This window comes from Branchiostoma lanceolatum, chromosome 11 (assembly GCF_035083965.1).
Source record: "Branchiostoma lanceolatum isolate klBraLanc5 chromosome 11, klBraLanc5.hap2, whole genome shotgun sequence".
Taxonomy (NCBI): domain Eukaryota; kingdom Metazoa; phylum Chordata; class Leptocardii; order Amphioxiformes; family Branchiostomatidae; genus Branchiostoma; species Branchiostoma lanceolatum.
The window spans coordinates 1,373,657-1,400,455 of record NC_089732.1 but is presented as its reverse complement, the minus strand read 5'-3'; the positions used below and the strand labels follow the sequence as shown (position 1 = coordinate 1,400,455).

The 26,799-nt window shown below is 46.9% G+C and overlaps 1 protein-coding gene across 1 annotated transcript in view; it reads right to left on the bottom strand.

Moving 5' to 3' along the window:
• The window catches only part of LOC136444252 (uncharacterized), a 39,126-nt gene that overhangs the window by 9,688 nt on the left and 2,639 nt on the right, over positions 1-26,799 (bottom strand). The window contains exons 3-37 of the mRNA XM_066441767.1: positions 25,964-26,088; positions 25,246-25,407; positions 24,630-24,752; positions 23,652-23,807; positions 22,883-23,099; positions 22,185-22,413; positions 21,651-21,878; positions 21,066-21,228; positions 20,347-20,514; positions 19,563-19,783; positions 18,707-18,950; positions 18,016-18,381; positions 17,564-17,698; positions 16,928-17,193; positions 15,959-16,171; positions 15,160-15,296; positions 14,527-14,768; positions 13,948-14,166; positions 13,143-13,463; positions 12,516-12,734; positions 11,612-12,137; positions 10,811-11,172; positions 10,069-10,299; positions 9,566-9,693; positions 8,451-9,205; positions 7,606-7,767; positions 7,019-7,191; positions 6,232-6,528; positions 4,315-5,805; positions 3,662-3,866; positions 2,882-3,108; positions 2,391-2,600; positions 1,698-2,045; positions 792-936; positions 29-351 (exon numbers count right to left, since the gene is read on the bottom strand). Coding sequence (XP_066297864.1) covers positions 29-351; positions 792-936; positions 1,698-2,045; positions 2,391-2,600; positions 2,882-3,108; positions 3,662-3,866; positions 4,315-5,805; positions 6,232-6,528; positions 7,019-7,191; positions 7,606-7,767; positions 8,451-9,205; positions 9,566-9,693; positions 10,069-10,299; positions 10,811-11,172; positions 11,612-12,137; positions 12,516-12,734; positions 13,143-13,463; positions 13,948-14,166; positions 14,527-14,768; positions 15,160-15,296; positions 15,959-16,171; positions 16,928-17,193; positions 17,564-17,698; positions 18,016-18,381; positions 18,707-18,950; positions 19,563-19,783; positions 20,347-20,514; positions 21,066-21,228; positions 21,651-21,878; positions 22,185-22,413; positions 22,883-23,099; positions 23,652-23,807; positions 24,630-24,752; positions 25,246-25,407; positions 25,964-26,088 — 9,737 coding nt within the window. The remainder of the gene's footprint in view (positions 1-28; positions 352-791; positions 937-1,697; positions 2,046-2,390; positions 2,601-2,881; positions 3,109-3,661; positions 3,867-4,314; positions 5,806-6,231; positions 6,529-7,018; positions 7,192-7,605; positions 7,768-8,450; positions 9,206-9,565; positions 9,694-10,068; positions 10,300-10,810; positions 11,173-11,611; positions 12,138-12,515; positions 12,735-13,142; positions 13,464-13,947; positions 14,167-14,526; positions 14,769-15,159; positions 15,297-15,958; positions 16,172-16,927; positions 17,194-17,563; positions 17,699-18,015; positions 18,382-18,706; positions 18,951-19,562; positions 19,784-20,346; positions 20,515-21,065; positions 21,229-21,650; positions 21,879-22,184; positions 22,414-22,882; positions 23,100-23,651; positions 23,808-24,629; positions 24,753-25,245; positions 25,408-25,963; positions 26,089-26,799) is intronic.

Here is a 26,799-nt window from a genome sequence, read left to right as displayed (position 1 = left end):
ACAAAACAAAGTTCCATTGAATGCCTACCTTGGTCTGGTGGTACAGAGTGACATTGAGCACACTGGCGTTGCGCTGGGCCAGCAGGGCCACAGAGCTGTCCAGGGTGGGCACGGTCAGGTTGGCGTACACGGTGTTGTTGCTCATGGTGAAGTTCACGGTGGCGTTGACCCAGTCGTGGGACGTGACGTTCACCACCAGGGAGTGGTTGAACTTGGTGAACCAGATGTCGGAGACGTTCAGGCCGGTGGTGTTCATGGTCACCTGAGCGGCGAGGTCAGGGAGGGTCAGGTTCACGGAGGCGGAGACGTTCAGCTCGGTCAGGTTGTGGGCGTGAGACACGTTCAGGTAGCCTGGAGAAAGCAGAGAAAGGATTTCGGTTAGGTTCATCATGTACGAATACTGGTGCCATTGGTTCTGTCTAGTAATGGAAGCTCCAACAGTTGAGTCAGGCAAAGAGATTCTTCCCTCAAAAGTAACTGTTATCATACAATTCTTTCATTCTATGACCAAATATAAAAGACGGTGTTGCACGTGAACCCTTTTACTGAAAAATTCCATTGATTCGCTAAGCACTTCAAAGGCACATCATTGTAGATACATTGTGACGGTCATACGCTCCTGTCTATATGATACTAAAGACCGGGCCGTTTTTACATCTATGTTAGAATGGTCGGTGAATTGTGTGTAGATCATTTTGATAGCCATGTTCTCCTGTATCTATGATACTTAAAGCCCGGGCCGTTTGTACATTTAGGATAGAATGATCGGTACAATGGGCTGAGCTCCTTACTCTGCATGGTGAAGTTGAGGAAGTCCAGGGTGGAGTTGGCGGTGCAGTTGAACAGGTGCACGATGGCGGACTTGTTCTGCACCAGGGTGGTGTTCAGCACACGACTGTCCAGCGTCAAATTGTACACCGGGGAGCTCACGTTGTGCTGCAGATGTGGAGAGATGCACATTAGGCACACGTTTTTTTTAGACTACTATAAAAATATATAAGGAGAAATTCAAACTCTACAACTGGATAAAAATTCGGAGATTTATTTCCGGACGTTTCGAGTGACATCCATCACTCTTCTTCAGCGTCACTAAAGTGAACTAGCAGAACTAACCAGTACTTATATACAATAACTAGAAAAACCGGTTTTTACATGGCAAATCACACAGTCATGCATAAGCAACATTGTAATGTAAAATAAGTTAAGAAGATTCCTATGGTAAGACAATACATTGTAATGTAAAATAAGTACTACTATGAAATAATCTCCAAGCAGTTCTACCGGTGCCAAGACAGTCTCCATGGACGAAAACGATATTCAACTTGCCCATTGATACGTGGCCATATGAAACAGATATTTCATGATGATTTTTGATTGTATAGATATTTCAATTAAAGTCCTCGCGATCACTGTATGAGCTGAGGGGAACACCAACAAAATAACGTATCATGAAGTTCGTGTTTCTGAGATATATTAGGATGATTTTTGATTGTATAGATACTTCAGTTTAAGTCCTAGAGACCACTGTATGAGTTAAGGGGTGCGCTAACAGACTAACGTGCCATGAAGGTGGTATTTCCGAGATATTCTTGGAGGAGTTAAGGGGAGCGCTAACAGACTAACGTACCATGAATGTGGTGTTGCCGAGAGCGGGCTGGATGATATTTTTCATTGTATGAGTCAAGAGACTAACGTACCATGAAGGTGGTGTTTCCGAGGGCGGGCAGGACGATCTTGGGCTGCAGAGTCACGCGGGGCAGGCTGAGATTGCCGACGAAGTAGGCCACGCTGGGCACGTAGGGAATCTTCCACACGTACTCGGTCACGTTCCTGACCAGGGGCAGGGTGTAGTTCAGCACCAGGTAGGTGGCGTTGCGCAGGTAGGCGGTGGCGTTCAGCATCTGGTCGGTGGTGTTGAGGAAGTAGGTGACGTTGGAGGCCAGCTCGGTGACGTTGCCGACGTAGGGAAGGCTGACGTTCATGTAGGTGGAGGTGGCGTTGGCCAGAGCGTACAGCCAGGTGGTGTTCAGCCTCATGTCGCCCAGCTAGAAGGAAAAATGAATGAATGAGTGGTGCTCATTTAACTGAATTTGCAGACTTGAAAACCTGAATCATATTGCCTTTTACAAAGGATAGATATACTTCCTTATTATCCATGGATACTGCACTGTGTAAGTCATCAAATAACTATTCAATAATAATACTAATAATAAGTTTATTGCAAATCAATAGAAACAGCCTCTGTCCTGAATGCACTTTGCTCTTGGTCAATGTTGAGTTAACGTTAACGTTGGGGGTGGTGGTGAGGTTGAAGATGGTAGGCGCTGCCTAAGATTTAAGTGGTATTGGATCCCTTCCATATCTGTAAGACGGAAGTCTAAGTAGTCTACCTTTGTGGTGGGGGTGGTGAGGTTGAAGATGGGGAACTCCCATGTCTCCTGAGACTTGCTGTAGCAGAAGTAGGTAGTGACGTTGATGCGCTGCAGCTGCTGGGGAGAGGAGGTCTCGTTCAGACGCAGCACGTCCCACAGGGAGATGTTGTACAGGCTGACGTACTGCAGCATGGTCACGTTGGTGGCGGCGGTCTCGTTGGCCCAGACCTGCGGTTGGTAAGAGGAAGGATGAAGTTACCACAATATCATCTTTTAAAAAGTCATAACCGAGACATTGTCTCAGTATGTTGGACCAAACCTTGTGTTTGTCAAAATTATTAGAGTTGAAAACATTCTTACTATCAAACTCCATTCTTTGACAAATCAATACTTTGATTCATTTACTTTTGCTTCTTGGAGTACTTTTTGGAGTACTTCTTGGAGATCTAAACATCTATTGTAAAATCCGCAGTACAAGTGAGGAGCGCATTGTAAGCGTAGTTTCTCACCTCGAAGTGAGTCCTGTTGTTGCGGATGGTCAGGTTCTGAGCGTAGTGGAGCTGCTGGATGGGGGTCTGGCACAGGAAGGTGTGGTTGAAGGTGACGTTCTGCTTCTCCCAGCCGACGGCAATGGAGGCGTTGTGGGTGAAGTTGCAGCGCATCCACTGTTGGCTGTGGTTGAAGGACAGCCCGGTGATGACCTCGTTGTAGTGGGGGACGGTCAGGTTAGCCTCGGCTGTAGGTGGTAGGAAAGTTAACTTGTTATTATATTGTTATAGAAAACAAATAATTATGAGAGTAATGTACTGATCTCTCTCAGCTCCATTTGCTACTGCAAATCACTTAACAACAGTCTGAGCACCCAACTAGATGATAGAGAAGTACGTTTGTTGATAAAATGTTATAGGCCTCTAATTGAGGGAGTAATGTACGGATCTCTCCTTCTCTTTTCTTCCCTCACTCCCCTTTCTCTCTCCCTCTCCTTCCCCCCTCTCTCTTTCTTTTCTCTCTCGCTCCCAAACACAAAGACACATATGCTCTCAATGATGCATCGTCCAACACACTTCAATATACGGCTCAGATTATACGTTACATATTGGATGTGCAAAGGCTACTGTGGGACACAGAAAGCCTTCCGTTTGCAACTTCAAATCGGTTAAAAACATTCTAAGCACCGAACTAACAGTTGTAAGGCACAATGAATGAATTAATGGTTTACTCGGCACCACAGCCTTGGGAGCTGAATTGCGTATCTTTTAGCAATCAAAAGGATAAGTCGGATGGCGTACCCTTGGTGGTGAAGTTGAGGAACTCCAGGGTGCAGTTGACGGTGGCGTTGGCCCTGGCGATGATGGAGGTCTCGTTCCTCAGCTCGGCGCCGGCGGAGATGTTGTAGATGGGAGACCTGAGCTCGGCGGACATACTGATGTTGCCCATGGCGGGGATGGGGATGTGCACCCTCTTGGGCAGGTTCAGCTTGTAGGACGGGATCACCTGGATGGAAAATCAGATCGTAGAGTCAATGGATTGGAAGATTCAACTGGAAGAAACCTTCCACTGTGTGGTGTATTATGAAGACTGTGTCGCAATTTTCAATGTCTAACGCTACCTACAAGTGCTTTTTATTGTTTTCCTGCCAACATGCTTACTTTGGCTTAAATCATTGTAACTAGATGTAAACCTATACGCTCACACAAATGGTTTAGGTGATGCTAGCATAATTTACTCTTAGGCGAACGTCGCTAATAAATGTTCATTTGTCAGTTAAATGGTCTATCAGTTTGTAAAATGTAGTCTCGGTCTTTCTGGTAATGTTGTAACTACCTACATTGTTTTATGTCATTGACTAATCAAATTTCAGTACCTAAAATTAACTGCAAGTGCTTTTACTGTCTCCTGTTACATAGATTTCAAGTACGCAACAATAGGCTAGGTTACGAACCTTGGGCATCCTGGGCAGCTCGAAGGGCACGTACTGCTGGACCTCCACCAGGGTGGGGATCCTGGGCAGGGTGATGTTGGGCAGGAGCTCCAGGGGAAGAGACAGCCTCATCTCGGGGATGCTCAGGTTGGTGAGGGGCAGCCTCCACTCGGAGATGTTGATGGTGGTGAGGCTGACGTTGATGGAGGGCGTGGTGTAGTTGGTGAGAGGCACGCGGAAGACCGGGATGGAGGTGTTCATGCCCAGGCGGATGGACGGGATGGTGTAGTTGAACCAGGGCACGGTGATCTCAGGGGTGCTCACGTTCATGTAGCTCATCAGGGGGGTCATGTCGGGGATCTGGGGCAGCTGGATCTTCTTCAGATCGGGGATCTGGATCTTGGGGGTCCTGATCTTGGGGATCTCGATCTTCATCCAGGAGATCTTGCCGAAGTCGTAGCGCCACACGCCGGACAGGTTGAAGAACTGCAGCTGGCGGTAGGAGGTGGTGCGGTTCATGCCGGTGACGTTCCAGATGGAGACGTTGAGGTAGGGGATGCGGAAGTCCAGGAAGGTCAGGTTGGCGCCGATGGAGGTGTTGTGGGCGGCCTCGACGCGCTGCCAGTCGTTGAAGATGCTGACGTTCTGCGCGAAGCAGGTGGAGTTGACCTTGGCGGTGACGTTCCAGGTGATGTTCTGCTTCTCCAGGGAGACGGTGGCGTTCATGACGTGGGTCATGTTGGTGAGGAAGGCGGGGGTGGAGATGTTGAAGCCGGTGTAGGGCACGGTGATGTTGATGGACGGGATCTCGCACCTGGCGCTGGTGGTGGTGTTCACCCTCATGGAGGTGCAGAAGCAGCTCTCGACGCGGGCGGTGTGGTTCAGCTGGACGCGGTCGGCCTTGGCGGTCAGGTTCCAGGCCAGGGTGGTGTTCCACAGGCTGACGAAGGCGGTGGCGTTGTGCGTGACGTTGGCAAGCATCTCGGGGGTGCTCACGTTCAGCTGCAGCACGGGGAAGGTGAAGTTGTTCCTGGGCACGCGCAGAAGGGCGCTGCTGTTGGAGGTGACGTTGCAGGACCACTCGTTGAACTGGACAGTGGAGTTGTGGCGAACCTCCCAGGCCGGGGTGCTGATGTTCATGTAAGGCACGGAGGCGTTGCAGGACGGCATGATGGCGGTGAAGGTCTGGTTGGCGGTGATGTTCACGGTCGGCCTGATGAACTTGTTCAGGTAGGCCAGGTCGTAGAAGCCCAGGAGGCAGCACTCGGGGGTGGAGATGTTCACCAGGGAGTTGTGCTCGGCCTCGATCTCGACGGTGGTGATGTTGAGGAAGGGCATGGAGACGTTGGCGCGGGGCATGCGGCCGTACACGGTCTGGTTGACGGTGACGTTCAGGCTGGGGGTGGCCAGGCGCAGGATGGGGACCTTCAGGGACACGGAGGAGTTGTGGAAGGCGCAGATGTCGGGGCTGCTGGCGTTCAGGAACGGCAGGGACAGGTTGCTGGGGCGCAGCTGTGTAGGAACAAGTGTACAACACAAACGCGTCAAAGACTGGAACAATATTGCCTTCTTTATAAGAGGCTCTGTTGCCCTTCGTGGGTATAAAGATTCCCTAAAAAACACCGTCCATTGTACCCCAGTAACTTTTGCCAAGCTATCACTGGAAGCTTGTACCATTTGCACGTTTTGCTTGCACCGATATAGCTTACAGGCACATCGTTTGTACGTCAGCTATTTGTGTACATACGTACAAGTATTTCATAGTGATAGGCATGTTTATAAACGCATTCGTCTCAATATTACTTCGATAATTGTTACAAGCAGACCCACATTTTAGTCCTTATCGGGAGGGTCCCATAAAATGTCTCCCCTCACAGTAGGTAGATCTTATTCTTGCCTTTATCTTTGCCCTTTATCATGTACAGAACAAATAAATACCTTGAACTGCAGGGTCTGGTTGCTGGTGACGTTGATGTTCAGGCAGTTGGCCATCAGGCTGGAGTTGTGCTTGACGTAGAACTTGGGGGTGGTGACGTTGATGTAGGGCATGGTGAAGTTCACGGGCGGCACACGGAGGAACACGCTCTGGTTGGAGCTGACGTTGACGGTGGGCAGGGCCATGCGCAGGGGCATGTAGAAGATGAGGCTGCCGTTGTGCGTCATGTTGTACTTGATGATGGGGGTGGAGATGTTCACCAGGCGCAGAGGGAGGTACCACTCGGGGTAGGGCTCGATCTGGACAACATGAAGATAATCTTTAGTATTGTTCTTCACGAGATACACATTGTCAAACAATTTGATTGTTGTCAAATTTACAAAAGACTATACTACTCCATTCTTCTTTCAGTTTCCTGCGGCTTTGCTTACTTGATTAAATGCTTGATCTATCTGGACAAAGTGGAGTCATCGATTTCTTTAGTCTATTGATTTATCTATTCATTGATTGTTTGATTGTAACATATGCTGGGTAATATCTTGGTTAGTTCACGCCTACTCTTATTATTGTGACATTGTCGTCGACGCTTAGAACACCAGCAATTACTTGAACTTACAAGTATCAGTACATCATCACTATAACTGTATCCTACCTCGATGCCTGCGCTGGTGTTGGAACTGACGTTATCATTATTTCAATATCGTTGCCATTGTCATCGACGCTTAGAACACCAGCAGTTAAGTGAACTCATATCTTACAAGAACACCATCAATGAGAGCTCTCCCTTACCTCGATGCCGGCGCTGGTGTTGGAGCTGACGTTGACGGACAGGAAGGCGGCCTGGATGCTGGAGTTGTGACGGAAGTAGTACATGGGGTGCGTCAGGTTGGTGAAGAACGTCATGTTGATCTTGCTCTCGAACGGACGGGTCAGGTTCCACTCCACGGAGGTGTTGGCGTAGTCTGCGGGAAGGCACATAGGGATTTCATTTTATTATCTTTATTTTGAAATTGTAACACAGCAATACACGGGTCAGCCAGTAAGCATTGTTGATGCCGGGTGCCATCTAACAAGCAGTGGAACATTCACACAAAATAATGCCATACATTCATGATATAACAAAGAATAAATGAAACAATGTTGAGTTTACATGTAAGCCAAATCTTCACAATGAGGGATGTTACCGTTTAGGGCACTACAATGGCAAAAGTATGGTACCGACATAACGCAAAGATAACTGGTATTCTTGTAAAGCAAACAAATATAATTCCAAGGCGTTGTCGCTTCGGAGGAACCCCTTCCCTGACATACTCCAGTCTTTTTTTATCTAGCAGTTCTTGGCCATAAAAAAAGAAGAAAAAACAACAACTACTGACCAACATAGGTGTAGTTGAAGTACTCGATGGTGGAGTTGGCCTGTCCGAAGATGCTGAGGCCGAGCACGGTGCGGTTGTGCTGGGGCCGGGCGTGGGTGCAGTTCATGTCGTACGTCATGTTGAAGATGGGAGAGCTGACGTTCTGGCTGTAGGTGAAGTTACCTGGAAACCAAACGGAAACCGTTATACACAATACACTAATGTGACGCAAGGTTCCTAGCATGTTTCTTGATGATAACTTTCCTTTCCCACTTCTACTCACTGCACACGATGGTCTAACTCAAAGTTCTAGCATGGTTCTTTTTTGTGTTTGTGTTTCCCTTCTCCACTTCTAACAAAAAACAGTCAGGCGCCTTGTCATGTTTGAAACTAGTATGCAATCTCGTTTTATTTCATGAATACACAGGTAGATATGAGTAGTTTTGCATGTTGACGTTATCAATTCTGCCCTATATCATTTCTCCAACATTAAGCTTAAGAGGAAATCTACCAATCTTCTGCATCTTAGACCTTAGGTTTTGTAAGCGCATTGGGTCACAAGGTTCCATCCAAGCCCCCCTCCGTGAAAACGAATCTAATTGCACGAAAACGAGTAGGGGCATGCCTCGGTGTGAGTGGCTCAAAACGTTCCGGTCTAAATGGGGTAGGGAATTTCCCAAGCAGCCTCCGTAACCCCTGCTTCTCCTAATGGGTCAGTGAAGTCATGCTTGTCTTGAGCATTGATGTTTCTGGCGAGGGTAAAGAGATGCTGCTACAGTAACAATTGAGCCGCCTTTCTTCGTAAATCGATGGCAACATCAGGCTCTGATGAATTGATTAAAAAAAATGATGTAAACGAGTGTTACCTGGAGCAGGGATGGAGATGTTCATGGGCGCGGAGAAGGCGGGGATGCTCCTCGGCACGGTGACGTTGAACAGGTACGGGACGTACAGGTACTCAGGGATCACCTTGATGGACGGCACGGTGATGTTGTAGTCGGTGAACGGGATGCTGATGTTGAAGGCGGGGGTGCGCAGACCCACGGGGATGGTCAGGTTGGGGGTGGTCAGGTTGGCCAGCATGGGGATGGGCAGAGTGTAGTTCTCCTGGCTCTTGGTGTAGTTGGCCACGCCACTGATGTTGAGGTACTGCAGCTGGCGGGGGGAGGAAACGTTCTGCAGGCCGATGAGCTCCCAGACGCTGGTGTTGTAGAAGGGAACGGTCACGTTGATCCAGGTCAGGTTGGCGACCATGGAGGTGTTGTGCACCACCGAGCTGCTCTGGTTGGTGTTGCAGAAGGAGGAGTTGTGGGAGATCCTCATCTGCTGGGCCTGAGCGGTCATGTTCATGGTGATGTTCTGGCTCTGACGGGTCAGGTTGGCCATGATGTTGTGGGTCATGTTGGTGTACAGGGCAGGGATGGTCACGTTGACCCAGACCAGGGGCACGCGGGTCTCGTTCAGCTTGAAGTACGCGGTGGTGTTCATGCTGGTGTTCCAGGACTGCCAGTGGTCGACGTTGTGGGTGAAGTTGTGGGTCAGATTCAGGTGGATCTCCGGGTAGCTCACGTTGCCGTAGATGGCGGTGTTGGTGGTGTAGTTAAGAGTGCGGAGGCAGGCCCTGTTGGGTAAATGTATGTTTGTATTGAATATTTTGCACAAGTCAAATTCACGAAGTACAATTTTAGAAACTGCAGATAGAAAGTCCTGGGGTAAGACAGAGAACAATTTGGTATATTTACTCATTTGTTTATTGCTGTTTTCTTTTACTACGAGGTCTTCTCCTGTCTAGCTTGATATTACCGAAATATCAATGTTTGATGACATAACAAATGAATGAATAAATAAATAACAACTTTTAACTGAAACCAGTCACATATTGTAATATCACAACATAAAAGTAGCCTTCGGGCTGCAACTGTAGTGATACGAAAATGTCTTTTCACTGAATAAAGCCGTTACTAAAAAAACTGGTAGCTACCTGACAGTCATGTTGTTCTCCAGGCTGGCGTGCGCGCCCATGCTGACGTTGACGAAGCCGCGGAGGCTGGACGTGGTGTTGACGTTGGTCCAGTTCATGGAGGTGTTGGCGACGTGGCACAGCTCGGCCTGCTCAGAACAATTAGATGCAGAACCAGCCGTTAGAGACACTCACCCATCCCGTACTTTGTCGAACTCTTAAACACGCAAAGTTAGTCACTTCTAGACGTGCAAACGTCAAGCTAGCCACTACCAGACGTGAAGCTAGTCACTGCTAGACGTGCAAACTTTACGTTGTTTTTTTATGTTTTCGTCATCATTTCTTGTGAAATATGTATATATAGTAAGTTTTCATAAACACATAGTCTTATCAATTGTAATTCAATAAGCAATCCATGTGTATAAACTAATATGTTAAACAAAACATGCAATTCAGCCAGCAACAGGCTGCAAAATGTTTTTATGAAGTTTTTTGTGTGCAATAAAAAACATTCATTCATTCACCTGAGCGATGGGGTAGGACCCGAGGGAGGCGTTGGCGGCCACGGTCAGGTTGTGGGTCAGGTTGCTGCTGAGGTAGTCTCCGGAGAAGTTGAGGGCGTGGCTGAGGCGGGCCTGCACCAGGCGGCTCACGTTCACGAAGGCGGTAAGGTTGTGGGTAGCGTTCAGCCCGGTGTACAGGCAGGACGACACGTTGGCGTAGTGGTCGAACTTGGTCTTGGTGATGTTCTCAACCTGATGGTGACAATGTTGTTTTTTATTAGTGTAACGGCAATGGTATATTTCACATTGATTGCACGTTATTTTTGTAAATGCACATTTTGCAACCAAAAGTGGTTGTACTTTTCACAGATTGTGAAATTGCTCTTAACCTTATGGCTTATTTATGTCAGATTAGATAGAGAAATGTCAACGCCATTAATATTAGTGGATAAATTACGGATATTACTTCCGGACGTTTCGAGTGACATCCATAACTCTTCTTCAGCGTCACTAGAATGAACAAGAGCTAATGTACAATAACTCGAAAACCCGATTTAACATGGCAAAGTCACAAACTCATGCATGAGTGTCATTGATGTAAGTAGATGTTAGGTGTTGCGAGTGTCTACATACAGGACTGCATTATTCAGGGGGACGTTAGGTTGGAGATCTAGATCTGTCTGCACGTATCATTTCAGGGTGGCGGAATTATGTACCCTGGCGGAATTGTGTAAGCAGATGTTACGTGTTGCGAGTGTCTTACCTTGGCGCGCAGGGTGAAGTTGGTGGTGGCGTTGATGCTGGTCAGGTCGGAGAAGTAGGTGCAGTTGTGCTCGACCTTGGCGATGGCCAGGCTGCTCAGGTTGGCCCTGGCGGTGAAGTTGTTGGTGATGTTCATACTGGTCAGCAAGAAGCTGTAGTTACCGGCGTGGGTCAGATTCATGCGGGTCTCGGGGAAGGTGGTGTTCAGCTCGGCGAAGCTGCGGGTGGTGACGTTCAGGCGGTCCCACAGCGCCACACTGGTGTTGTGAGTGGCATTGCAGCGCATCAGGGGGTGGGTGAAGTTGAAGGTGCTGGACACGTTGAGACGGCGGGTCATCAGGCACAGGGAGGTGTTGCCGGTAGCTGCGGAAGTAAAGGAAAAGATCACGAGTTAACACCCGGTACAAAGTAGTGCTGTATGTGTGAATGAATGAATGAATGAATGAATGGATGGATGGATGGATGGATGGATGGATGGATGATGGATAGATGGATGGATGGATGGATAGATGGATGGATGGATAGATGGAAGGACGGATTGTTTCTTTGTTTCTTTGGTTTTTGTAGGAATAGATGATTTTAAAGCTTCTTCATCGTTGCAGCAGTACCAATTGCGTACTTTTTCTAGAAACCTTGCAAACATGAACTTTAGTATCTAGGTTTAACTGCTACTGATACAAGATAAAAAGATTTACAAGGGAAACGATGTTTCCTACCCATAGTAGCGAACCACATGTCAGTAGGTTTAGGCTGATGCAGTGAGCACCAAAAAGAACAGAGCGATGTGAGAAGCTGTTCTTACCCATCAGAGTGTAGTTGTAGAAGTCGAAGGTGCTGTTGGCCACGGACTTGACCTCTGCGATCATGCCGGTCTCGTTGCGCATGCTCACCACGGTGCTGGTGTTGTACAGGGGCATGCTCAGGTTGAACAGACCGCGCAGCTCACCGAAGGCGGGGATCCTGATGACGTCAATGGCGGGAATGGCCACGTAGTAGTTGCTGTAGAACTGAGTGGGGATGTAGCTCTCCACGTAGGGCATGAGGTACTGCAGACCGACCTGGGCGGTCTTGTTGGTGACGTTCAAAGCCATCTCGGTCAGTAGGGTGACGTTGACGGTGGGCAGGGTGAGGTTGAACTTGGGCACGTACCACTGCAGGTAGGGGACGGTGAAGTTGGGGGTGGTGAAGTTGGTGGGGATCTGGGGCAGGGTGATGTTGGGGAGCGTGATGTTGGGCAGAGCCATCGGGGAGTAGTTGGCGATGAGCTCGGCGGTGTAGTTGGTCAGCAGGCCGGTGTAGTTCAGCACCAGGCCGGGGATGGTGTTCACCTAAGCGATGGAAGGCGACACACATTTTATTTGCAGTTGTTCAGTTAACCATGACGAAAGAACTGAATTGTTTAAAGAAGTAATCACGAAATACCCCAACTTTTACACATTCTCGGACGAACAAAAAGCCACTTTCCTCTTAAAATCACAGAACCCAAAAATTCTAGAACAAGTGGGGCTCATCGTCTTCCACTACCTCCAAAAAAGAAGTCAAACCCAGCTTGTCTAGATATAGCCAATACTAGTATAAAGCAGTCTTCTGTTACATCAATGACAGTCACAGTGCACTGGCACATGTATGTTTTCTCTATATTTCTACAGTGTACTTGCAATTAGCCCACGGGCATGAACTTGCAGTAAAACTTTCTATTTGCTTACCTTGGGGACCCTGATCTCCAGGAGGACTCCCTGGCTCTTCAGGTACTGGACCTCGCCGGAGACGTTGGAGCGGTGCTTGGTCAGCAGCTCGGGCAGACGCGCGTAGTACTGGCGGGCGTTCTCCAGACCGTACAGGCTGGTCTCGTTGTAGGACCAGTAGGCGTACTGGGTCAGGTTCTGGGACAGCTCGATGGCCAGCTGGGTCACGTTCTTGTAGACCTGAGCGTCAGAAGGGATACAAGTTTAGTCTTCGAATTCTTTAGATGGAACGCTTCATCAAACGCGCTGGTGACATTAATATTCATCATCAACACGCCTTGTAAAATCTATAGCCTTGACCAACCGGGAATTACCCTGAAAAGAGCAAAGTTCCTGACCCAAAACCGTACTGAATGGAGACGGCTTACTACCTGATGTGCCACTAGGCACTTTAGAATCTAAGTCTAACATTTGCAATGATAATGGATACAGGTTCACTAATTTTAGATGTGAACTCATTTAGATGTAGGATACGTTTAGGAGCATTTGTTGAAAATGTGTATTTCAGGAAAACCAAAACATTGAAGTAGCTCTTAGAGCTTTATTTTGTGGTAAATTTGAAGTAGATGAAATTAAAAAGATGTGTACCTCGGTGATGTTGACCTTGCCGGTGGCGTTGGTGATGAACTCGGTGATGTTGGCCACGGTCCAGTTGGTGTAGGGTACGGTGACGTTCAGCACGGTGGGGTAGACCTGCTGCACGACGGGCAGGGCGATCTGCACGTAGGGGCGGGACATGTTCATCAGCATGTAGGTGGCGTTCCAGATGGTCTGGTTGAAGAAGCTGACGGTCTGGTTGGCCAGCAGGAGGGTCTCGTTCAGGTAGGGCACGTCGCGCACGGCTCGGATCTCCTGGATCTGCTTGGGCAGCTGCTTGGTGATGTTCTTGATCAGCTCAGGGACGATGACCTGAAATGGGCAGAAAGGTTTCATTACTCAAAGATAAAAAAATAGAATAAGAAGAAATGTATTGCGCTTCTTCTTCTTTGATACTGCCCAGCCTAATGTCTATGAGATTATTCGCAGTTGAATATGGGTTAGTTACAACACAAGTGTCCGGTACAAATAAAGGAAGGTAAATAAAGTAAATGCGCTTAATGTGGAGATTCCATGTGGAGATTATTAGATAAACACAAGGATCGCACGAAGTCATTAGATGCAATTGTTCATGAATGAGAAGCAAGAACATTATTTTATCAAATGTGCTATGTTTAAGTGAAAGGAAGCTTTGTATCAGATACGTTGATCTAACGTGAACACTTCTATATTCTCTTCCCTTCTATAACAAACACTGCACACTGATACCTACAGTGGTTGTAGATAGTGAATCCAGGATAAGTTCCACTTAACAGCTGACGGATATCTAAACATGCAAACCTACAAACAAACGAACCTTCAGAGGGGTGAGGTCGATCTCGGCAGAGGAGTTGAAGCCTGAGCGGAAGATGTCCTCGGCGTTGATGAGGGTCATGTTGTGGTCGGCGCGGGCGGTCCACAGACGGATGGAGCTGTTGGAGCGGGACTCGAACTGGGTCAGGCTCCTCCAGGGGTTCCAGAACAGGGACATGTTGTTGGACACGTGGAACCACAGCTCGGGGATGTTGAAGGTGTTCTGTTTGGGGGAAAGGGAAGATGAGGTACAATGGTAGGGACAATGGGAATACATCTATCGTTATCCAGCTTTAGATGAAGACATATTCTTCTATAAGCGGTAAGAAACTGGACAAATATTCAGCATATACAGGTTTGATCAAGGCATAGAAGAAAGTGACTTCAGAGCTGATCAACTCATCCTTAGGACTATAATCCCTTTTCTAATGGCAATAGACAGGTTAGTTGTCCTCGTCTCTTATTCATATTAATGTCTTCTCTACGAGATAGAGTAAGAGTGTGGATGGGTGTGTGCTCTCTTTGCGGTAGCGCTAGTGGTGCCTGTAAAGATAGTGGTACTGTAGTACAGAAGACCATATACCTGGGTGGTGTGCATGTTGCTCTCGTTGCGGTAGCGCATGACCCAGCTGGCGTTCTTGTGCTCGCGGTAGGTGAGGTTCAGGCTGACGGCGTAGGCGTTGGCAACCTGCGGCACGGTCTCGTTCTGGAAGCCCAGGTAGGCCGTGAAGTTGTAGATGTCGGGAATGGTTAGGTTCCACTGCATCAGGGTCTGGTTACGGAACACCTGCAGCAGGGAGGTGATGTTGCGCTTGGCGGACTTGCCTGGAATAAAAAGCAACCAATGTAAATCTCCCATGCACTACCACATGAAAAGGACAATGTAGCGCTTACAATAATAACGCATGTACATTATACCATACCCAAGGAGTGGAACTATATCTGATATATGACAACTGAAAGTATATGTAATGTTCCGATGTAAGAATGCACAGTTCCGAAGTGTCCATTAAACGAGAATTCTAATCTCACTTTAAGATTAGCATGGCTACTTTCTCTTAACATAATTGAAATTCTGTTCAGTGCTGCTGCTTAATTTGCGCGTGTGTTTTTCTGTTACTTGGAGTGAAATTGTGGTCCTCTATTGTTAGAGCGGCCGGTTGTATGACATCTTAAGTCACCTATTGGTATAAAGGTCTTAAGTGTTCCTCCTCACCTGGAGCGGCGACCTCCATGCGGAAGACGTCTGTGACGATGTAGTTCCTGGGGTCGCGCTTCTCGCGCAGCTGGCGCAGACGGCGGATGGGCTCGCGCTCCTGGTCGTACTTGATGGCGGCCGAGAAAGCCTGGATCCTGGGGGGACAAGGGGTGATCATAGTTTAGCCATCGCTGCTTTGAGCAGAAAAGCTAACACAGACTTAGCTTAAGGAAAGCCTGGATCCTGGGGGGATAAAGAGTCACAATATCTTAGCCATCGTTGCTTAGAGCAGAAAAGCTGACAAAGACAGCTCACAGAGGTTAGCTTGAGGACTGAGCTTTTAATGAACAGGCTAGATGGCGACGGAAAAAGCCTGGATCCTGAAGGGACAAGGAGTCATCATAGTTTAAAAATGCTGAACTAAAGAATTTAAACAAACTTGCTGGGGGTGTAGGGATGAGGTTTGAAGACCTAGAGCACCTAATGGCGGACCGTGTCATCTGGAGGGATAGAGGACTTAGTCCGGGCAATCTTATCATTATTTTAATCCGCCCGACATGACGATGATGATGAAGGAGTTATTTCTTCTTGATGTCTTATCAGAACGTTGAAAGAATCTGCGTTTTGTGCCATCGTTGCTTTGAGCACAAAAGCTGACACATACTGCATTTAAAGACTGAGCTTTTAACGACCGTCCAGATGATGGAGGAATAGTGTTTCTTATCATAACTGTGATATCAAGAGGTACGTTTCTCTGCTGCTAGTTATAGTAGGAGACGAGGGAAAAACGAGCAGAAAAATTGCTGTGAATACTTACTCATCAGTGGGGACCATGGTGATGTTGAAGCTAGTGTCGCCGGTCATGGGGAAGTACGGGGCCAGGGGCACGTAGCTGGCGTTGGAGTAGGACAGGGACAGGCAGATCTTCTGGCCCAGCACGGACGGGGTGCAGTTCACCAGCTCGGCGCGGTCCTGCTCCATGGGGCGGATGTACTCGATAGCGTCGGGACGGACAAGGAACTGCTGGTAGCTGCGGAGAGATACGGACGAACAATGGGTATCAGGAAGGACCTAGTTTTACACCATATCTCATTCAATAGTGTACCTCGCCGTGGAGGGACGGACAAGGAACTGCTGGTAGCTGTGGAGAGATATGGACGAACATTTAGTGTCAGGAATGACCTAGTTTTACACCATATCTCATTCAATACTGTTTACTAGCTGTGGAGGGACGGACAAGGCACTGCTGGTAGCTGTGGAGAGATATGGACGAACATTTAGTGTCAGGAATGACCTAGTTTTACACCATATCTCATTCAATAGTGTGTACTAGCTGTGGAGGGACGGACAAGGAACTGGTGGTAGCTGCGGAGGGATGGACGAACATTTAGTGTCAGGAATGACCTAGTTTTACACCATATCTCATTCAATACTGTGTACTAGCTGTGGAGGGACGGATTACCAGGAACATTCAGTACCAGGAATGACTTAGGTGTACCCACTATCTTATTGCATAATGTATATCTTCTCAAGAATGAGTTATGGCTTATGTTCCAAAGATAGAAAGAAAGGGTGTTGGGCGGCACATAAGGAATTGGCACAACAGGAATATTCAAACAGCTTTGACTTGACTCAGCTTTTTGATGCCATTTATCTGTGAGAGATTTGCATTTACTGGTATCATCAGTGTTAGTCAGTGGTGGTTAGATAAAGCGTAGTCTTGCTTCTTTCTTGGTTTTCATCTTTGATGTCTTATCAAACAGCGAAAGGATGGTGGGTTCCTTACCTCATGTTGAAGATGGGGACGGGGGCCTTGGGGGCCTCGATGTTGAACTTGAGCTCGCCCTCCTTCAGGGTGACGTTTCCGGCGGCCTCGGTGGCGGTATGGACAGTGGCGTTAGCCTGGATGCCGCACTCGGAGAACTCGGGCAGGGAGATGATCATACGGGCGGACACCTCGATAGAGGCGCTGGGGCGGACGTACCCGGCAACCACGGCGGAGCGCGGGGCGTAGAACATCTTCTTTACGTCGAACTTGCCGCCGACAGTCACCTGTGGAATTTCATATCTCAACGTTAGACTTGATACAGAAGTAATGTGTAGCTCCTTCATCTACAAGGACGATAAGGCTAACAGCTGTAATTACTAGTAGTTAGATAATTTCATTAAGATCCATAAGTTTGAACTTAATTTGATTAGTTGAAATTTCATTCATTCAATTAATTGTAACTTCATCTAATTAGTTGCAACTTCATTCATCATCGACTAAGATATATGTACATCTGTCATTGTATATGCATCCATGTTTGTGTATAGTATAGGGCTCCAGAAAGAATAGCAACTACGATGCTACTAACTAGTTTCCCAAACAAACAAACAAACAAACAAACAAACAAACAAACAAGCAAACAAAGAAACAAACCTTGGTGGTGGCCGTGCCGTTGGCAGAGACGTTCAGGGGGATACCCATGGCGGTGGGGACGCAGGTAGAGGCTTCCAGGAACTTGTAGGAAGAAGTGAAGTTCTTCTCGATGCCTTCGGCCAGAGGGTCCAGCATCTACAGGGGGAAGAGCAAACAAAAACTGTCTCAGATTGTGCAATTCTTCACCGCATTTAGTTACCGTGAGCCATACGAGAAGCGTTATGAAAGAATCAAATATATATGATATTTACATATCACTTAAATTTTCACGCCACTGCAAAGGGACTATCCTTCAAAATAAGTTCTAGTTTTCTTTTCGAAAAGAGTAGACTGTAGTTTAGAAATTTATCTACGAGCTATCATTGAATAAATGATGCGAGAGATATACAAGAATCATGCTGTCTTGCTATGCCCTTTAAGTCACCAAGAACTTGTAGTGACTCCAGCCTTACCTTCATCATGTTAGCAGAGTTCTTGTAGGCGTCCAGAGCCATGGCGATGGTGCTCTTCAGGTCCTCGGTGGACATGAAAGACACCTCGGTGCCGAGAAGACGCAGGTAGGAGGAGGCCAGAAGGTCGTCCTTCCTGAACTTGACGTCATCGGACAGCTTCTTCAGACCGTCGACGATCTTGCGGTCCAGGGTCTGGCGGCTGGCGAACTTGGGCTTGGGCTTGCTGTCGACTCCGAACATCTTGAGGACCTTGTCTCCGTAGGGGATGGGGGAGAGCATCTTCTTCAGAGCCTGGTTGGGGAAGTAGCCGCTGGGGCCGAACAGGGCCTCCATTGTGTGCTCCATGCCCTGAGCCTCAATACCGGCCTGTCGGTGGGGAGAGATCATAGTCATTATTGTCGCGTCCTTTCTGTCTTCATTTGCTTATGATCTATCAATACTGCTCAATTCTGGCACTTCGTAAACACTTCATGCTTTGGCATTATCATTAGCTGAATCTGACACCCCAGCTTTGAATATTTCACATTCTCTTAGCCTTTACAGAGTTAACGTTAGGTGTTGTTGATGAAAAGATATCAGCACTATAGAGCTATTGATACTTCGAAAACGTTTGTAGATTGCCGCATTGTCATTGAGCACACATTGCCATCACGTTTTATAGACTAAACATTTGATCGTTGTTGAACTTTACCTCGAAGAGTTCGATGGACTGTCCGAGCACGTTGATGGTCATCTTGGTGAGGGCGGAGCGGGGCATGTAGCTGACGGGGTCCATGACGATGTCGCTCTGCAGCTGGGCGGCCACGGGGTCCTGCAGGAAGGGCAGGGGCACGGCCTTGGACACCTCGTAGCTGCGGGAGTACTTGCGGAAGTCCTCGGGCTCGGGGAGAACAGCCTTCTCCTCACGCAGAACCTTCTCGAGGGTCTGCTTCAGCCTGAAATGTCACAAGACGTCGGAAATAAGTTCTTGAAATTGGTGTAGTCTAACTCGTGACTTACCAAAGGCCTGTAGTCGTGCCTTCAGCGATGGCAATCCTCCACAATACACAAATGAACAATTTGCATTTAGGATCAGACATTTAGCATCACAAGGCCTAGTATTAGTGTGTTACTTGCTTTGGCATTGTTTCTATGTATTGTAAAATGTACAACTGCCATGTATTGTACAATGTACAACTGTCGAGCAATACAGTTGCATTATTGATATGCACATAAAGTGAAGACAATCTTAGATAGTCCAATAGGAAACAAAAAGATGACAAAGAAGACTTAGATGCAGATACAGAAGCTGACTTGTTACGCCTAAGGGCTATACAGATACACCAAAGCGCGGTTATACCGACTATATACAGATACAGAAGCTGGTGTTTTACGCTGAAGGGGGGGCTATACAGATACAGATACAGAAACAGAAGCTAGCTTGTTACACCAAAGGGCGGCTATACCAGCTATACAGATGCAGATACAGAAGCTGACTTGTTACGCCTAAGGGCTATACAGATACACCAAAGGGCAGTTATACCAGTTATACAGATGCAGATACTCACTCCTGGAGGGTGGGCTCCTCGGTGGCGCGGATGTTGCGCAGGTGGGAGGTGATGAAGGAGCGGACCTGCTTGATTGGCTCGGCCTGCACGATCTTGACGACCCTGCGCAGCTCCCTCTCGGTGGCGTTCTTCATCAGGACCAGGTAGGCGGCGATGCGCGTCTCGGCATCCTCCTGCTTCTCGGTCTTACCCTTCACGATGTCCAGCATCAGGGTGCGGATCTTAAAGAAGAAGACGAAAGATTGTTAGTTATCATCAAAGTTCAGCTGTATCTGTGCTTGAGTTTGAGTTGCTTTAGATCCACAATTAGCTTAACAATATAAATACATTGCAGCTACTCCTCTTGTAGTCCATATCAACAAACATAACTGGTACTAAACATTATCGAGAAGTATTTAATATTTTCTTCATCTCTAGGCCTGGTCGAAAGGTAAATCTGGTGTGTCTCAATCTTTGTGTTGGATCCAATTTAACCAATTTCCCTCAATAAGATGATAAAGGATACAGTGCAAAAATATGATGACAAAGACTGGAGTTGGGCAGTCGAACATGTGGGTAAGTCCAGTTATTTTGTGTTGGAAATTACAATTCAACTTGGCTTCAGAAGAAAACTTCATGTTCGTCTCACCTCCTCGTTAATGGAACGGAGGAAAAGCTCTTAAGGAAGAAATGATAGCCTCTGGCTGGCCCTTCATGGACTTAATTTGGTCTATTTGACTGAAAAAATTGTAGCGTAACTGAAGAAAGCACAACAGGACAACAGTCTGTTGGTCTCATAGCTCACCTCCTCGTTGATCTCCATGCGGCGGAAGGCCTGGATGGCGGCCAGGGTGATGTTGCGGGGAACCTCCTGGTTCTTGATGCAGCGCTCCAGAGTGGGGACCAGTCTCAGGCGCTGGCGGCGCACGGTCGTGTCCAGGACCTGGACGGCCTGACCCATGTTGCCGACAGCCTGGGAGCGAACAGAACGATCTTTAGTCATCGTTTGCCTCAAACAGGCAATCATACCACAAAAGATAACCCAAGGTTCTTGGTCAAGCTCTTAACTGATCGGTTTTTCTAAGCAGTAGGAGAGAACACAAAGGTCTTAACTCATCGTTTGCTTCAAACAGGCAATCATACCACAAAAGATAACCCAAGGTTCTTGGCCAAGTGCTTAACTCATCGGTTTTTCCAAGCAGTCGCCCCAAGCCATGTCTTAGAGCAATGTTCTTTTATCAAAAGAAGACTGAATGCTCTTGGTCAAAGGCTAAGTGCTATGACAAGTTTGTAAGACGAATAACTATTCAATGCTGAGCCGTAGCGAGGCCACATTGAACTACTAGCTAACGAAAGGAGGTTAGACCGCTTTACCTTTTTTACTATGCTAAAGGAGAATTTTGAGATCCCTTCAAGACCAACAGAAACTTAGAGTTACCGAATCTGCATCACTACAACACTCAGAGACGCAATGATCACCACAAAAAACGAACAACTTCAGAAGCAAGGAAACACGGCGCCTACCTTCAGCGCCAGCAGGATCTGCTCCTGCTCCTCAGCGGAGACGACCGGGTTGAAGGCCTTGTTGGTCAGAGGGGTGCAGTCGAAGCCGATCATGCCGCGCAGGTACTCGATAGCCTCCACCACGGGCTGGGGGAAGGGCTCGGTCATGTTGTTCTGGGTGTACCTGGAGGAGGCAAACGGACATTACTGTCAGCTTCTTATTACCTTTGCCTTTAAAATTTAAGGTTATGTTTTCGTCAGCGTTCGTGTGTGCCTGTGTCTTTCTCAATAATGCCAGAATGAATTTTATTCATACTTAGTATGTCAGTAGGTCTTCTTTAGACTTCGAAATGGTAACTCTAACCGGTTCACTTTGCAATGCAGCTGTAGGTGTCGCTGCTTTCAGATGCGGTCCCAAAGATTCTTATTCGGTGATGAAATTATTAAAGGATTACCCTCACGGCCACACCCATACAGGTGGTAGATGTTGTAAGCAGTATCTGATACTTCAGAGAGGTCCTAATTTAGGTGTAGCTGCTTACAGATGCGGTTCCAAATACCTTTTATTCAGTGCTGAAACAACATGTATCTAAGGATGACCCTCACCTGTAGACGAGAGAGCTGAGCGCCAGGATGGCGGGGCGGCTGCGGTTGTACTGGGCGACCCTCAGGGTCTCGTTGATGGCGTCCACGTTGGGGTAGGGCAGGAAGGCCATGGCGTACACCGCGGTCTCGGCAACGGCCTTGGGCAGGAACCCGGAGGTCACGAGCTGGCGAATGGCGGAGAAGCAAGGCTTGGTGCCGCACTGGGGCAGGGCCTGCATGACCTGGTCGCTGGAAGGGGTAGGGGGAAAGGGTTTACTTCCATGTCGCTCTATTTGGAAGGATAGACGTTCGCTAGGTTAATGTTTAGTGCCATCTAGGTTTAGGTAGGTTGTCGTCCTACTATATAAGCATTGACCATACTAGTCTTTTTCTATACATATTTGCTAAGGGATTTATATGATAAGAAAAAAATCAGCTGAGATGAATCTAGACAGCAAAATCATTGAGGCCACCATATGCAATGAGATGTCCTCTTCCGATAATCTATATTACCATTAATGGATGAATGGTAACAAGAGCTGAAGCGTCTCTTACCTAGCCTTGGAAGCCAGCATCTCGGGAAGAACCTGGCTCAGAGTCTCGTTGTCGAGAACACGCAGGGCGGAGACGAAGTCGGCGAAGGCGCGGGGAGCCTCGAGCTTGGTCTCGTTGATGGTGGCGTTGGACAGGCGGTACAGGGCCTCCAGGGCGCCGGCAGCGCTCTTGTTCATGGGGACCTGGAACTGCTCGAACTCGTAGACGATATCGATGATCCTCCTGTTAGCTGTAGTGGGGAGTAAGATCGGTTAAGTTTTGAATTTAAATCAGACATAACAAATGACAAGTTTCGACTGTATTCTTATGTTTTGATAACTAGATTCTGGATCGCAAAAGAATGGCAACTCATAATGTAGCTAGTATAGGTTTATTTTGTCTCTCCAGACGTGTATAACAAACCCCATCTGGTATTCCTGTATGTTGCCTATATCATATCAAGAAGCAGAGTGTTCTCAGCAACAATGACTGCTATAGTTGATATCCTACTTTAATGTCTATGGAATTATCTGTTACTTCAATCGGAACTAAGCCAATTTGGGCGACAAAGGTAATTGATTAAGGGGCGACAAATGTCTTTTATTTAAGGGGTGAGGGCGACAAATGTTTTTTATTTTATTTATCAGGTATAAAGTGTTCTAATGAAAGTGACGGGTGAAAGTGTGAAAGTGAGAGTGATAAGTGAAAGTGAGCCTTACCCAGGCTGGTCTCGTAGCGCCTGCTGTTGATGCGGCTGACCTTGTCGAGACTGATCTCCTGGGTGACGTTGGTCTGTGCGCCTGCGCGGCTGCTGTTGTAGGAGAAGGGCCTGTAGGTGTGCACCTCGGCGCAGCTGGAGCCCTTGATCTGGCTCTTGCCGTCCAGATCGAAGCGGCAGCGCTGGGTAGAGTTCAGCAGGTAGTCGGCGGCGAGGGTCTGGAGGAGAGGGGGGAGCAAGGTTCGTTAAGAAACACATCATGTTGTGCAAATGGGCAGGTTTGCAACGCTGAAATATTTTATAATTGTAACGTGCTGATTCTTACTGAAATAATTGTTTTGTCGTTTGTAACGTTAAGAGTCTAGGGTCAGAAGGAGTAGAATCGTCTTTATTACATAGTTCTAAGCAGCTCTAAGACTTACTAGAGCTTACTTCATTTCTAAGAACCATTATGTATGCAGGGACTGCAAAGCTGATAGAGTACATGGCATACAGAATTCACATTTCATGAAGTGTGATTGAACTAGTCTATTGCCCCATACAAAGAGCCTGAAGCGCACCAGGTTCTTGGGGATAGCCAGGGGGCTGCCCTGCTAGCTGGATGTAGGACACTACATCCTAACATCTGCTTGTCGAGCTAACCTAACGCAGGCAAGGCTTTGTAAACGTACCATGTTCTTGAGGATGTTCAGGGGGCTGCCCTGCATGTAGAACACTACATCCTAACATCTGCTTGTAGAGCTAACGCGGAAAAGGCTTTATAAACGTACCAGGTTCTTGAGGATGGCCAGGGGGCTGCCCTGCATGCTGGTCTTCTGGGGCTTGGTGCAGCGGGTCAGGTCCTTCAGCACAGACACGGTGAAGACCTTGCCGCGCTTGTGGGACTCGACGGTGTACTCGGACGGGCACACGCCATGGACATCGCGCTGAGGTGGAGGAAAGAAAAAGGACATTAGATGTTATTGCAAATTCAGATGTCTGGTGAACTGTTTGTGAGTAAGACGTGGTGATTCTAGGCTGCCTGCACTGTGTCAATTGCAGGCTTACTATCACTGAAGTAATCACAAACTGTAGGATGCATGGGCTGTCTTTTTGCATATCCAAAGAGATCTATACAAATGTCCCTTACATGTCAATGGTCTAAATATCTGGCTACTTTGAACTAATGATAAAAAGATCTGATTGATTCATTTGTTGGGCTGTATTAAGACATACCGCCAGGGCTGCTCAACTACTAGTAGCCGAATACTATTACTAATAGTTAGCCATGGTGACTGAAAAACATGATACCAAAGCTCAAAGAGATCTCTTCGAGTACTATTCAAATGTAGTCAACATATCTAGCATCAGAAACTATCGGATACATGATGCAAACTATCTTTATGCAGATCCAAAGAGATTAACATGTCTTTTAAGACTCTTCAAACAAGGATAGTCATTTTATCTGGTTAGTACGCAATTCAGCCAGTTGGCTGCTATGTACTAACTGCTATGTTGTTTTAGCAATAAACCTTTCTATCTATCTATCTATCTATCTATCTATCTATCTATCTATCTATCTATCTATCTATCTATCTATCTATCTATCTATCTATCTATCTATCTATCTATCTATCTATCTATCTATCTATCTATCTATCCATCTATCTATCTATCTATCTATCTATCTATCTATCTATCTATCCATCTATCTATCTATCTATTTATCTACGTTTTTCTAATCATGTAATCCTAAACAAATGTCATACCTCTTCCAGAGTCTTCTTGACGGGTTCCGGCTCGACGGTCTGCAGCTGCAGCGCGGACAGGATACCCTTCTTGATGTTCACGATGGAGAGGGGCTCGTTCTCGTAGGAGACGACCGTCTCAACCTACGGAGGGGAGAAAACAAGCAGAGGGTCGTTTGAGTCAGATATCTTCAGGTACGATGAAGAAACACATTTGTTTGTTGTTCGTATATAACCATAATGTTTAAGATGATTGCTAATATAATTTGGACATTAGATAATGTCTACCATCCCGTATATTCCGTTGTTAAGTCATGTCTTTTTATCTAAACCTCTAGTAAACCTCAAGGAGAGTGAATCTTCGTTTCCTGCTCTTGACTGCAGTAATGAGTGTAAGTTTGTATCGTCCCCCGTCTCTATTCAATAGTTTAACTTCTTCTAATGTAATTTATCAAACAGCTATAGTACGTAACTGAAAGGGCGAGTGAATAATCATGAATGAGTGAGTGAATGTGATGTTTCTTGCTGAATGTACCGTTGTTCATCATGAAGTAGACGGTGTACTTGTTTGTTTTTGTTCCATTTTCGTTTGTGTTTAGTAAGTAAACAACAGACATTAAGGAATTAGTTTTCTCACCTTGCCGTTGTTCATCTGGAAGTAGACCGGGTACTTGGCCATGAGGCGGCTGAACTCCTCGGAGTTGCGCGTGCGGCGGAACTTGAGGGCCCCGCGGGACTGGTCGGCCTCGCGCAGCACGCACTCCGGGGTGGTCAGGATCAGCTCGCACTCGGCGGGCACCTGGGGGAACAAACAACAAACAAATAAATAAATAAACAAACAAACAAACAGGTGCATAAATTGATATATTGCTCTTTGTATGTGGTAGTGTTAAAATAAGTTATGAAAAACGTGAGTGTAGTGCCACGTCGTCCTTGTCTGTCAAAAAGCGAAGTAAAAACAAAAAAACAAAAAAACAGCTGCAGTTTGTAAAGAAGACGTTAGGTGGCCCTGGGGAACTTGGTGGATGGAGCCAAAAGCGCGTTAAAAGCAAACAGCTACAGTTTATATAAGGAACCCTTGAAAATGGTAAGATATTGTAAAAACAAGTATCAAAGACTGAAATTACAATTTCTATGAATGTCGAAATAGTCCATGAATAATTTTGCCAAAGACTGTATCATGATCTTATGCTCGCTTATCACCGGTATGTCAGTAGCACAAATTTGACGTCAGATTATCCATGAACAACTTTTCATCTGTATCTCAAAATTTCTGAAGATGAGAGTAAAGGCCTTAAGTCTTAACCTGTAGTGATCAGACAGACGTTTGGGCAGATAAGTGTCTTGTTCCTTACCTCGATGACCACACTGCAGGCAACCTTGAGTCCGGACCGCTGCTCGGAGGTGCCGACAATGCCGGACACAGCCTCGCCCTGGTACTTGTACTCATAACGCTGTCCTTCACGGAAGCGGATGTCGTCTGAAACAAAATGGACAATCAGTAAATATCTTACGGCCGGGAAAAGAACAACGCAAGAACAAGCTATGGCCACCCTGGGACTTGTACTCATAGCGCTGGCCGTCAAGAAAGCAGAAGTCGTCTGGGGAAATAATGAGTGGACAACCGGTAAATTCAGCTGTTACAGGAAGTAGGTGCCCATCTAAGCAATGAGACTATTGCAACGTGCTCGGGGTATCCCCTTGAACACTGGATTTCATGTCCCTAAGCTTCCTACCAGGATACTCTTCCCGGATTCACAAATACCGTGTCCCGGCCGAGGAAAGTACAAAGCAAGAAGTAATGTACACACTGGTCCTTCTTTTCTTCTTCTGATTGTTCTTTCTTAAAGTTTTGGTCAAGGTCCAAGCACAAATGTAACATTTCAGTCCCATCGGGCAACCTTATTCTAAGACCAAATGTCAGGCATGGATGTTATTCCAAAGGTTTCCGCTAGGAGGCACTATCATAGCGTGAGTTGGTTCCGCGGCTATTTTTAGAAAGTAGCAAAGTTAAGAATGTGGCCAAAGTTTTATGTACTTTCCACCTAGTATGTATCCACCTATAGGTGTGCAAAGGTCAAGATACACATTTCAACTGAGTCAACCAAAATGCCTGAAAATGTTGTGACGGAAACTGCACTTTTACACTGTTCCCAAACGGACTGACATAATTCTTTCTCAGTTCTGTGCG